The sequence below is a fragment of the Tiliqua scincoides genome, chromosome 1, assembly GCF_035046505.1.
Source record: "Tiliqua scincoides isolate rTilSci1 chromosome 1, rTilSci1.hap2, whole genome shotgun sequence".
In the NCBI taxonomy this organism is placed as follows: domain Eukaryota; kingdom Metazoa; phylum Chordata; class Lepidosauria; order Squamata; family Scincidae; genus Tiliqua; species Tiliqua scincoides.
In genome coordinates, this window is record NC_089821.1 from 200974015 (window position 1) to 200987664 (window position 13650).

General features: G+C 42.2%; 1 protein-coding gene across 1 annotated transcript in view; it reads right to left on the minus strand.

Moving 5' to 3' along the window:
* Window positions 1–13650, minus strand: part of TBC1D32 (TBC1 domain family member 32) — a 103530-nt gene that overhangs the window by 71611 nt on the left and 18269 nt on the right. The window contains exons 7-15 of the mRNA XM_066611150.1: window positions 13539–13617; window positions 13335–13438; window positions 13177–13238; window positions 11608–11746; window positions 10973–11032; window positions 9808–9907; window positions 6406–6543; window positions 5324–5413; window positions 4926–5068 (exon numbers count right to left, since the gene is read on the minus strand). Coding sequence (XP_066467247.1) covers window positions 4926–5068; window positions 5324–5413; window positions 6406–6543; window positions 9808–9907; window positions 10973–11032; window positions 11608–11746; window positions 13177–13238; window positions 13335–13438; window positions 13539–13617 — 915 coding nt within the window. The remainder of the gene's footprint in view (window positions 1–4925; window positions 5069–5323; window positions 5414–6405; window positions 6544–9807; window positions 9908–10972; window positions 11033–11607; window positions 11747–13176; window positions 13239–13334; window positions 13439–13538; window positions 13618–13650) is intronic.

Below are 13650 nucleotides of genomic sequence, written 5' to 3' on the forward strand. Positions count from 1 at the left end.
TGCATGGGTAACAGCCTATCCTCCATGCCTTCTTTACCCAGGCTTCGCGCACTGGAGAGGACACTCCAACTTCGCCATATGGCGTCGGCACAACACGGGAAGCAGCAGTTTACCGGTTATAAGTCTTCGCTCGATTGGCGTAGAGCGTGACGCCAGGGGCTGCTTCCGACGGTGGGAGAGATCATTGCATCTCATTGGGCAGCTACCGCTCGCCTTAAGCTGGGCAGTCCCCCAGTCAGTAAGGTGCTGCCTCGCCACGGACCGTTAACCTCACGGGGTGCGTGGGGTTTAGGGTGAAAACCGACAAGCGGATCAACAACTCTGCACCATGCAACAGAAAACAGAAAACTCCTGCCCTAAAGCTGGGCACCTGGAACGTTAGGACAATGACACCTGGCTTCTCTGATGACCTGCAGGAAACAGACGACGCACACAAAACAGCTGTCATCGACATGGAGCTGAGCAGACTGCAGATGGACATCGTTGCCCTTCAAGAGACGAGGCTTCCAGATTCCGGATCTGTCAAGGAGAGAAATTTCTCATTTTTCTGGCAGGGAAAAACCACCAAACGAAACCAGGGAACATGGCTTTGCAGTCAGAAATTCCCTGCTGAAGTCCATCATCCCACCTACTATGGGAAGTGAAATAATTTTGTCCCTGCAGCTCCAGTCATCAGCAGGACCTGTCACTCTCATCAGTGCTTATGCACCGACTTTGTTGTCTCCAGCAGAAGCCAAAGACAAATTCTATGATGACCTGGCCACCACTATCAAGAAGATCCCCGTAAAAGAGCCATTGTTCATCCTCGGCGATTTCAGTGCTAGAGTTGGTGCTGATAACAGTTCGTGGCCCACTTGCTTAGGTCAGTTTGGCATTGGGAAGATGCACGAGAATGGCCAACGCCTGCTAGAGTTTTGCTGTCATCATGGTCTCTGTATCAGCAATACGTTCTTCAACACGAAGCCCCAACACAGAGTCTCTTGGAGACACCCAAGATCAAAGCACTGGCACCAGCTCGACCTGATTCTCACCAGACACTCCAGCCTTCCCAGCACCAAAATCACACGCAGCTATCAGAGTGCTGCCTGTGACACTGACCACTCGCTGGTGTGCAGCAGAGTGAAACTGCAAACAAAGCGACTGTATCACACGAAAAAGGAAGGAAGACCTCGCATTGATACCAGCAAGATCCGGGATCAGAGAAAAGTGGAGGAATTTGCACGAGCACTAGAGGAATCTCTTCCAGGCCCAGTCGATGCAAACGCATCCAACAGATGGGAACATTTCAAGAATGCTGTTTACAACACCGCCTTGTCCATATTTGGCAAGAAGACCAACAAGATGGCAGACTGGTTTGAAGCCCACTCTGAGGAGTTGACACCAGTCATTGAGGAAAAGAGGAGAGCTCAAGCAGCACACAAGGCCTGTCTCAGTAAGCGCAACCTGCAGGTCCTCCGAGCTGCTCGCAGCAAAGTCCAGCAGACTGCCAGGAGATGTGCTAACGACTACTGGCTTCAGCTCTGCTCCCAGATACAGGTAGCAGCTGACACAGGCAACATCAAGGGGATGTATGACGATATCAAGCAGGCCCTAGGTCCAACACAGAAGAAAATTGCCCCTCTGAAGTCTGCCACAGGCGAGGTCATCCAGGATCGGGCGCAGCAGATGGAACGCTGGGTGCAGCACTACTCTGAGCTATATTCCAGAGAAAATGTAGTCACCGAAGAAGCGCTGAACAACATTGAGTGCCTGCCTTTGCTGGAGGAGCTTGACAGTGAACCAACCCTAGAAGAACTTCACGTGGCCCTGAACTCCCTTGCCTTTGGCAAGGCACCTGGAAAAGACAGCATCCCTGCTGAAGTCCTAAAGTGCTGCAAAGAGATCATCGCTACTGAGCTGCATGAAATACTCTGTCTCTGCTGGAGAGAAGGTGAAGTACCTCAAGACATGAGGGATGCAAACATCATCACGCTGTACAAGAACAAAGGTGACAGGGGTGACTGCAACAACTGCCGTGGCATCTCTCTCCTTAGCGTTGTAGGAAAGTTGTTTGCCCGAGTTGCACTAAAGAGGCTCCAGATACTTGCAGAGAGCGTTTATCCAGAATCACAGTGCGGATTCCGAGCCAGCAGGTCCACCACTGATATGGTATTCTCCCTTAGACAACTGAAGGAGAAATGCAGGGAACAACGACAGCCACTCTTTATAGCCTTCATAGATCTCACGAAGGCTTTCGACCTGATCAGCAGGGACGGCCTCTTCAAGATGCTCCCCAAGATCGGATGTCCACCCACGCTCCTCAGCATCATCAGATCCTTCCACAAGGACATGAAGGGAACTGTTGTCTTCGATGGCTCCACATCAGATCACTTTGACATCCGAAGCGGTGTGAAGCAGGGCTGTGTTCTTGCACCAACCTTGTTTGGGATTTTCTTCGCTGTCCTGCTGAAGCAGGCCTTTGGAACTGCAACAGAAGGCATCTATCTCCGGACCAGATCAGATGGAAAGCTCTTCAACCTCTCCAGACTGAGAGCAAAGTCCAAAGTCCAGCTGAAATGTCTTCGTGACTTCCTCTTTGCCGACGATGCAGCTGTCACTACCCACTCTGCCAAAGATCTCCAGCAGCTCATGGATCATTTTAGCAAGGCCTGCCAAGATTTTGGACTGACGATCAGCCTAAAGAAAACACAGGTCATGGTTCAGGATGTGGACTCACCTCCCTGCATTACAATCTCTGCGCATGAACTGGAGGTTGTCCATGACTTTGTGTACCTTGGCTCAACGATCTCCGACAATCTTTCTCTCGATACTGAGCTAAACAAACGCATCAGTAAAGCAGCTACACGTTTTCCAGACTCACAAAGAGAGTCTGGTCCAACAAGAAGCTGACAGAACATACCAAGATCCAGGTCTACAGAGCTTGCGTCCTGAGTACACTTCTGTACTGCAGTGAGTCATGGACTCTCAGCTCACAACAGGAGAGGAAACTGAACGCTTTCCACATGCGTTGCCTCCGACGCATTCTCGGCATCACCTGGCAGGACAAAGTTCCTAACAACACAGTCCTGGAACGTGCTGGAATCCCTAGCATGTATGCACTGCTGAAACAGAGACGCCTGCGTTGGCTCGGTCATGTCGTGAGAATGGATGATGGGCGGATCCCAAAGGATCTCCTCTATGGAGAACTGGTGCAAGGAAAATGCCCTAAAGGTAGACCACAGCTGCGATACAAGGACATCTGCAAGAGGGATCTGAAGGCCTTAGGGATGGACCTCAACAAGTGGGAAACCCTGGCCTCTGAGCGGTCCGCTTGGAGGCAGGCTGTGCAGCATGGCCTTTCCCAGTTTGAAGAGACACTTTGCCAGCAGTCTGAGGCAAAGAGGCAAAGAAGGAAGGCCCATAGCCAGGGAGACAGACCAGGGACAGACTGCACTTGCTCCCGGTGTGGAAGGGATTGTCACTCCCGGATTGGCCTTTTCAGCCACACTAGACACTGTGCCAGAACCACCTTTCAGAGCGCGATACCATAGTCTTCCGAGACTGAAGGTTGCCAATACATAATACAAGCTCTTGGTAGTGAAAAACTATTTGCTTCTTAACACTAGCCAACACAACTGGCTAATGCCAATTTCCAAAGTATGTGTATGCTTGCTTCAAAAGGTTATTGTACAATTACAGACGGAATCTTGGTGCAGAAAAGGAGATCCAAGTTCTGAAGCAGACTTCTGCAAGCATAACATTGCTGGATAGGATATCATGCACATCATTTGTCAGGATATAAATCCAGACACATGGTTCCCTCTACTTACATTGTGAATAGGAATTTTTACTGCAAGATACACAAGAACAAAATGCACATCCCTATTTATTATCTCAAGCAACAGTATTATGCAGGAAATTTGTTGCAAGTCTGACTTTACCTGGATTGTTGCCACTACTTCTTTTTTTAAACACACTAACAGCACAATCCTAAGCATGTTTACTCAGCAGTAAAACTTACTGATGCAGAGTATATCATGCAAAAGGTTGGGCTGGATGAATCACAAGCCAGAATTAAAATCGCTGGGAGAAATATCAATAACCTCAAATATGCAGGCGATATCATTCTAATGGCAGAAACTGTAGAAGAACTAAAGAACCTTTTGATGAAGGTGAAAGAGGAAAGTGCAAAATAAGGCTTGAAACTTAACATTAAAAAAACTAAGATCATGGCAACCAGTCCCATCACCTCATGGCAAATAGAAGGGGAAGAAATGGTAGCCGTGACAGAGTTTATCTTCTTGGGTTCCAAGATCACTGCAGACAGAGATTGTAGCCAAGAAATTAAAAGACACTTGCTTCTTGGGAGGAAAGCTTTGGTAAGCCTACTTAATTAAAAGCTGAAACATCACCTTGTCAACAAAGGTACATATAGTCAAAGCTATGGTTTTTCCAGTAGTAATGTATGGCTGTGAGATCTGGGCCCTAAGGAGAGCGGAGCGCCGAAGAATAGATGCTTTTGAATTATGGTGTTGGAGAAGACTTTGAAGAGTCCCCTGGACTGGAAGGAGATCAAATCAGTCAATTCTACAGGAAATCAACCCTGCCTGTTCATTGGAAGGATAGGTGCTGAAACAGAAATACCTTTGGCCATCTCATGAGGAGGTATTTAGAAAAGACCCTGATGCTGAGAAAAATTGAAGGCAATAAAAGAAAGGGATGGCAGAGGATGAGACGGTTAGATAGTGTCACCGAGGCAATGAACACAAATTTGGACAAAGGCCAGAAGTTAGTGGTAGACAGGGAGACCTGGTGAGCTGGGGTCCATGGGGTCATGAAGAGTCAGACATGAATGAACAACAACAAAACTTACTGAGCTCAATGAGGTTTATTCCTAGGAAAATATTCATCAGACTGCTGCCCAATTTGAAAGAAATGCAACAAACCTCTTTTCCATTCAGTAAATAATGTATTGGTTGAAGAAGTGCCTCTATCACTGTATTAGTATATAGACATTCAATTGCACATTCTTTTCGATCACAAAGAATTCTTAGCACATCAGTAATAAGACCAGCTGGAGAATAATTGCCTGACAAATAAAATGAGAGCCATTTTAAGCTATGAACAAACAAGTGATTACTACAGTAAAAAGAGCAAGGTAACAAAATGTAATCCTTTTCCCTTGTTAACAACACTTCAGATTCCAGTTAGCTGTCAAGAACCATTCAGCCTTCACATTAGAAATGATGTCATCACATCTCCAGGCATGGTGCAGATGAACAAACATGTAACGAATAAAATATAACACAGTAAGAAAGAATAGTAAAATAAATAGCCAAATTACCTGTATGCACAGTAAGAGTCTTTGGGCAACTTGGAGAACAATAGAGAAGATGAGTAAGCATTATTACAAGGTCTGTTAGAGACATCAGATCTATGAAAATCAAAATGGGAAAATATACTCTAAATGCATGCTACTTGTTATTAATTAGCAACATTATATGAACAATATTTACTAACAAAGTCAAGTTAAATTAACACAGCTTCCCTTATTCAAGGTGCTACATAAATTGCTTTACTAAGGGCGCAATCCTAACCCTTAGGTCAGTGCTTTTTAGCACTGACATAAGGGCAATGCAGCTCTGAGGTCAGGGAACAAACATTCCCTTATTTTGAGGAGGCCTCTGTGAGCGACACCCAACTGCAGGATGCAGCACATGCCCCATTAGCACAGCTATGTCAGTGCTGGAAAGCAGTGACATAAGAGGTTAGGATTGCGCCCAAGGGAGGATAAAAATAATTATTTTAAATAAAGTGGTTTATGCTACATCTATGCCACATATCCTCAGTATGCCACATGGACTAACGACATTAATGTAATCATAATTAGACCCAGCAGTGCCAAGAAATTTGTAGGAGCCATATTTTTACTCCTCCAAATAATCAATCAAAACTGTTTGTATAAGGATACCTAAGGAACCTTCAGATAATCTTCCAAGTTAATATTTTTATATCTGAAAAGTGAAAAACTGTATTTGATGTACCACTTGGTTTTGAAGTGCCACAGCAAAGCAGCACAGCCTTGTGGGCAACAATGCTGTCTTCACTAGACATTTCTGATAAATATGTAAGAAAGGCATTTAAAATAAAATGGAACAGAATTACATATCCAGTTCCTTCTAATCAGAACAGCACATGAGATAATGATAATCTTCAGTAAATATTCCCACAAGTATATTCACTGTTCTCCTTATCTTGCGTGTATCTCTAAGCCAGCAGACCTTCACCACTATCCCTCTCCCTTATTACAACTTACTGCTTTTTTTAGAAAGAAAATTGTGAAGATTAGTAGAAACAAATTTGAAAATTTTTTGGAATACAGTGCACATATAAAGCACATTGTCACCTTTTCCAATATGGCCTTACCTTTCTGGATTTTCAGCTGAATAGGAAACAATTTTCTGCCTTGTTTATATATTAACAATCTTCCTAAGAGGCTCAAGGAATGAACAAAATATATATACTGTAATTCTTTCCCTGAGTAGAAATTCTTCTGTTTATTGCCTTAAAAGACAAGATAGTTTATGTCAATAAAAATACATTTTCTGTTGCTCTATTCTTCTATGTTAGAGTCCAAGCAATCATTATGCTTGTATGTGGGTTTTCTCCCACAAAATGACAACAATGTGGAGCTTTTAAAGCCAAAATGCGTTGAGGAAGAAACATTATCAACGCTCTTTATCAATTATCATTATCATTATCAATGCTCTTACATTCTTCTAGCACTTGCACAAGAGTTCATGGATCTGGGTTCCATTACCCATAAAAATCTGAATAAAAAAGTGTTGTATATATACTTTAGAGGTCCATACTCATGACTTGGAAAGTGCAACATCTTGGACATGAGCTTGCACAAACAAAATAGCTCCTCTGTATCTGGAGTACACGTTTCTCCTATAGAGCTCTTTCGTAAGGTTGGAAACTGCCCTTTGATGAGTAAGTTTTCTGCTGGCAAAAGGACATCCCTAGACCAAGCCATTCTGACATTTCATGACACAATACACTGATAGTGCACTGCTATATATTTTACTAAATTGAAAGCAAGAAAGAGGGCTTCTCAAATAGATATGTATTATTCAGCTCATGCAGGAGTTCACAATTTGTGCCCACACTTGTTAGTCAAACATTGTTTTTCTTTTAGCTTGTGGTTAAAAGCACATGCAATGTTCCTGCTCCTTTCCAGAGGGGAAATACATTTCCAATAAATGTATTTGTATGCAGTCTACTTGACAGTAGAATAAATTTGTTAGACTTTAGTGCAGTGATTTTCAATCTTTTTCATCTCATGGCACACTAAAAGGCAACACAAGGCACTAAAATTGTCAAGGTACACCATCAGTTTTTTCACTATTGACAAGGCACACAAAGCTGCTGGTATGGTGCTCTAATCCCCCAATTGCCCTATTAATAAAGGTCCCTCCCCAAAGTCCCGAGGCACACCTTCAAACCATCAGCAGCACACCAGTATGCCATGGCACAGTGGTTGAAAATCGCTGCTTTAGTGTCACATGTCTCTTTTCAGGGAGCAAGTGCACCTGCCACGCTGTGCACAAAAGTAAAGAGAAGAGTCTATAGCTCCTCTACATGTCCTAGTCCCTAAATTAACACTATCCCCACATCCCCAGTAAATGTACCACGCATAATGGAAGAAAACCAGTTCCTTCACCCCAAAATCTATTCCTGTTTTTTCTCAACTCCCACTTTCCAGCTCTTCACAGCAGGAAATGCTTCTTTCCCTGACTCACCTACCTGCAGGCAAGTTTTTTTTTCCATTATTTCCAAACACCTGAACACAGGGCTTCATTTATGCTGCAGTTCAACAGGAATCTGTTTTTCCTATACTATGGCAAAAAAAAAAAAAACCTAGCAAACACAATCAGACCGTAAACAAAAGCTAACTCCAGGTTTTTCTGTCTAAACTGACTCAAGTCTTCAGTTTCAATTTTTTAAAATTATGATAAAATTTCAGAAGTTTTATCTACTTTGGAAAAATGACTCAGAAAATGCTAGTGCAAAATCTGGTTTTTTTAAAAAAATTATATTTATTTTTTACTCCAAGCTGAAAACCTTACTGCAAATGGTCTCATTTTTCATGGAGCAATCGGATAAGTTTGTCAAGTCAATCCCTTAACTGAAAAGCAGAATTTTTCTTAAGTTTGCCTGCCTAAACCAAGTTAATTTGTTTTTCTCAGTGTGTACTGTACATGTGGAATGCAAGGCAGGGATAGGAACATTATCTGGCAATATCAGGGTGAAAGGAACAGGGGAACCCTGAGCATCAAACCTATCTATCCTATCCACAGAGGCACTCTGTATCTTTTGGACACCTGCTAATCTCTTGGATACCTGCAAATTTGCTGAGAGTGAACTAGTACCTTCATTCCCTTTCATTCAGTTGTTCTGCTTTACTTTGTGCTACTAGTGGTCTTTGTGCTCAAAGCATACAGAAAAATATATGCTTGTACATACAAACACACCTAAAGTGTGAGGGTTGCTCTTGCTACTTCGTTCCAGACTGAGCAAGAGAAAGTCAGTTTGCCTTCCCCTCCCTGCGGTCCATGCACAAAGTGAATGGTGGTTTCTCCTTCTGCTTATCTGGACTTTTAGAGTAGGTGCCAGAAACAGTGAGAGATCTTTGTAATGGACTGCAATAGGAGGAGGAGCATGGGGAACGTGGGGTTGAGTTATGCTGCCAGAACCCACCATCTCTTCTGTCTGTTAACCCCTCACATAATTCTTTTTTATCTCTCCTCCAACCTCTTCAGTGATTGTCAGTCACAAGTCCCTCTCCTGGTCTTCGTATCCTCTGTCTCTTTTTCCTGGCAACACTGCTTCTCAAATTCAAACTATCATCTCCAACATCTTTCATTTTGCTCCTCTCAGCTTTTGTGACCAATCATACGATGCATTCTCAATCCTACTGACTACTGGTCCATAGTTCTAAAACAGGGGTGCCCAAACACCGGCCCTGGGGCCACTTGCTGCCCTCCAGGCATCTCAGTGTGGACGTCAGGGAACCCCCAGTCTCCAATGAGCTTCTGGCCCTCCAGAGATTTGTTGGAGCCACAATGGCCCGATGCAACCGCTCTCAGTGTGAGGGCGACTGTCTGACCTCTCACATGAGCTGTGGGATGAGGGCTCCCTCCACTGCTTGCTTTTTCATGTCTGTGATGCAGTAGTGGAGGCAAAGAAAAGGCCAGCCTGAGCTATTGCAAGACCTTCATTCATTCATATAAGTTCATCTTTAATATATTCACTTATGTAAACTTATGTAAATTTATTCAAATTTTAAATGTGAATTAATTCTTTTTATCCCCGGCCCCCGACATAATGTCAGAGAGCTGATGTGGCCCTCCTGCCAAAAACTTTGGACACCCCTGTTCTAAACCAATAAGAACTATTGAATGGAATTTTGAATAACCAATTGGAAGTGGTCATCTGTGGATAAATCAGAACTGCAGGTTTATGATGCCTTCTGGACCACCTAGTCCTAGCACACTCAAACCTCCACAGATCCGGCATCTCTGAGTAGCATGCATTACTGTGACAAAACTCTGCCCCCTCTCCCTCAGTATAATCCTAAGAACCATACAATGTATTCATTTTCCACAAGCACAGCTTTATCACCAGGTTCTGCTTACAATTACAGTACCTCTGAATCCTGGTTCTTCAAATAGATATATGATGGAGACAGGGACACTTGCCTGAGAGAAGAGTCTGTAGGCAAGTGCGTGTATTTAAGCCTGAGCATATGGAAACATTACTTACTATTATGTGACTTGGACAAAGAACTAAACTTGCAAGGGCCATCAATTGCTGACTCATAAGCTTCCAAGTAGAAGGCGCACTGCTCAACAGACGCAATAATCTAAGGAATAGTGACAAAACATATCAAAATTAATGACGAAGACCTGATATTGCACAGTTCCCTTAAGATTAAGGAATTTAGTATCACTTCATTCAGCACATTAGCAAATTTGCATTTATGCTGGCTTTGTCCCATTGAAGTACATTTCCTACTGATATAACTGCATACAAGTGAAGAGATAAAATCTCTATGCAGAACCCAACATTGAAAATGATAATGTTAACCTCCTAAATGATCACAATGGCACTTAAAAATTCAACATGTAGTATACAATGAAACATGTTGTCAGGCCTTTGGCATCTCTCAGGCCTTGAACTGTTGTCAGCCAAGGATGTGGCAGAAGGGCCTTGATGTCCAGGCCCAGTGAATGTAAACAAAAGTAACTGCAGCACTGATCAGTAATTAGATGCACCTGTGTAAGGTTGGAGCCATGTGACTCAGGGTATGTGTGAAGAGTCACATAGCCCATGGAGGAGGGCAGCCAATCAGAGAGGGTCACAAGACTATGAGGTCGCCCTACTCTGATTGGCTGGCCCCAGTATATAAGGGAACGAGAACAGACACCAAATGTGGATTGATCAAGGTGGATGTTCTAGATGAAGTGCTGCTGGTTTGTTTTCTGACTCGGACTGCTTATCGTGGCTGTGCCTTGCTGTATCCCTGACCTCTGGACTGTTTGACTGACTACTCTTTTTTGCCTGCTCCTTACCAATACATGCTTCTCTACTTAACAAGCCTGTGTCTGCGGCTTTGTTTGGGACTGGTTGCTTCCTGTGCTGCCCCACTGCTCTGCCGCCAGAATACTCTGCTGCTGAAAAGGAGGCACATTCCATCCTACTCTGCCAGCCCGACACATGACACAGTAGTTGTAATTGATATTCACTTTGTTCTTGAATTGGCAAGAAAGTAACCCTTAACTCTGGACCCCATTAACCCCAGTACCAAAAACTTTCAAAGCATACCGATGTTCTCCTCAAGACATTTTTTTTTATTGAATGAAATACAATCCTAAAGCTTATTTTAGTATTTTGGAAATCATCCAATATCTGAAAGACAGAGACTTACCAAAGATTTATATTTCTTTTCAAGTAGTCTTAAGACCACTGTTCTGCTATAACAGGCATGCTAAAAATCACAAAATACAGTATAATTAAAACGTGCTTTATGTTTGTGAGAAACAATTAAAAATTCTCCTTTTTAGGTTTATAACAGATGTTAAAATAACATAATACTCTATAATTTTACTACATATCAGGATATCCTTTCCCCGCCCACCCCCCACAGAAGGACAAGATCAAAAGTCAAACCTATTTTAATCAAAAGCATAAGATAGCATCTTGACAATGTTTTCTGTCATTGGGAACCTTCTCTACGAGTGGAAGTGTTCTCCAGGAATAGAAGGCATGTTCCACTTCTGCAAGATCTTACAGGAGCAGAACCATCCTTCCATTTGTAGAAGGAGCTCCTGCTAGTGGATGGTTTTCCCAATGTGCACCTTCCGAATGGCAGAATCACTAGTTGGCATGCTGTCCATCGTGTTTTGATTATATTGCGATTATACTCCACCTTTCTTCAATTATGGAAGTCAGGGTGGCATATGCAGGCTTCCCAGGCAGACATTTAACTCCTGCTGGGAAAAGTAATAGCCTTGAAGGGCAAAAAAAACCCAGACAAAATCAGCAAAGTACCCATTTTCTTACCATCCATTTCTTGAACCACACAGCCCTGAGATCAACTAGAGCCAAAAAGTATACTGGATCCAAACATTTTGGGGAAATGTTTGATTCATGTTTTACTGACAGAAGAGACAAGGTACTCTCCATTATTTCTTCCATATACCTAAATGTTATATATAAAAAACCTCATAAATAAAAGCTCACAGTATATATTGATGACATTCATATTTCAAGGTGACATTCAGAAAAAAAGATATTGTAAAAGAAAAAAGTCAAATACATTAACTTTATTTTAATAGCTAGTACTTTAGTGTAAACAATATGACATTTTTTTAAAAATCCAGTAACTGCATGTACTACTTTTCAATATACAACTAACATAAAGTTGCTTCCAAATGAAGATTTTAAAAATATGCAGAATGGCAATATTATGAGTGTTAACTGAGAAACAGTGTGTACATTGTTGAGTTAAACTGCAAGAGGTAGTTCAATTAGGTATAAATGTAGCAAGGGAAAATTGACTACAATTCTAAATAAAAAAACAAACCAGAAAAAAGTAAACATAAAAAAGCTATGCTAGAACAGGTCAAAAGTCCATGTAGTTCAGCATCATGTTTCCCACAATCTGTCACTGGGAAGCACACAAGCAGGAGAGAAAGCCATTGCTCCTCTGCAACTGGTATTCAGAGGCATACTGCCACTGTAACTTGAGTTGGTCATAGCCATCATGACTAGTGACTCCTAAGAGACCTGTCCTCAATGAATTTGTCCAATCTTTTAAAGCCACCCAAGCTAATGGACAACTATATCTGGTGGTAACAAATTTCACACACTAAGGGCACAATCCTAACCCCTTATGTCAGTGCTTTCCAGCCCTGGCACAGCAGTACCAATGGAGCATGTGCTGCATTCTGCAGTTGGGTGACACCCATGGAGGCTTGTTCCCTTACCTCAGAGTTGCACTGCCCTTATGTCAGTGCTGGAAAGCACTGGCATAAGGGGTTAGGATTGCGCCCTAAGTATGCACTGTGTGAATAAGTACCTCCTTTTGTCCATCCTAAATCTCCAACCAATCGGTTTAATTGGAAGACCGATGGTTCTGGTATTGTGAGAGATTAAGAAAAATGTCTCTGCATCCATTCTCTCCACACCATGATTTGACAAGTATCAACCATGATCCGTTATCAACTTTTTCCAAAACGAAAAAATCCCAAACATTTTTACATCCTTGTAAAAAAAAAAAAAAGTTGCTCCAGTTCTCTGATCATTTTGAATGCCCTCTTTTGCATTGCTCCAGTACTACAACGTCCTCTTCAAGGTATGACAACCAGAATTCCACAGTTCAGCGGGGGCCCATATCCATGGATTCACTCATTGGGTCCAGGACCCCCCAGCGCACATACAAATCTCATATAAAATGACATATGACAGAATGCACTGGAATCAGCTAGAAATGCTAGAAATGCTGCTCACTGTGTTTAACAGGAGATGACCAACAAACACAGTGTATAAATAGTGAATTACCAGAATTAGTAATTTAGCACAAGTCAGTGGCAAAAGGCATATGAGAACAATTATAGAATTGTGACATACTTTTCGGGATGACGAATCCAAAAAGAAGGGACTTCTCTCTGATATTCATTTAGCAAACGTATCTTTGAATAAAAGAATAAATTTGGTTTACTTTTACAAGCAGTAAACTTTTACTTTTAAAAACTGGAATAAAAAAATATGAGAATACTGATCTGTACCTTCTTCAGTAAACGAATTACATCTGGGTTAGTTATATCAACACCCATTGATAGGGTAGGAACATAATTATCTTCAGAAAGGAAATATAGCTCTAAGTATTTTGCTATAAAAAGAAAAAATAATTGCCAATTAACTCAAAAGCAAAAGAGGTAGTTGGTTTCAAGAAGTCAAATGGAATTTGATTCAGGTCTTAATGAACTTACCTAAACTTGTATAGAGTTCTCTGGTCATATTTAGTGGAGAAGAAGAAAATGTCTTGGCATAGAACTTCAAAACTTTGTCCTATAAAAGTAAGAGTTAAAGTAAGCTTGCAAG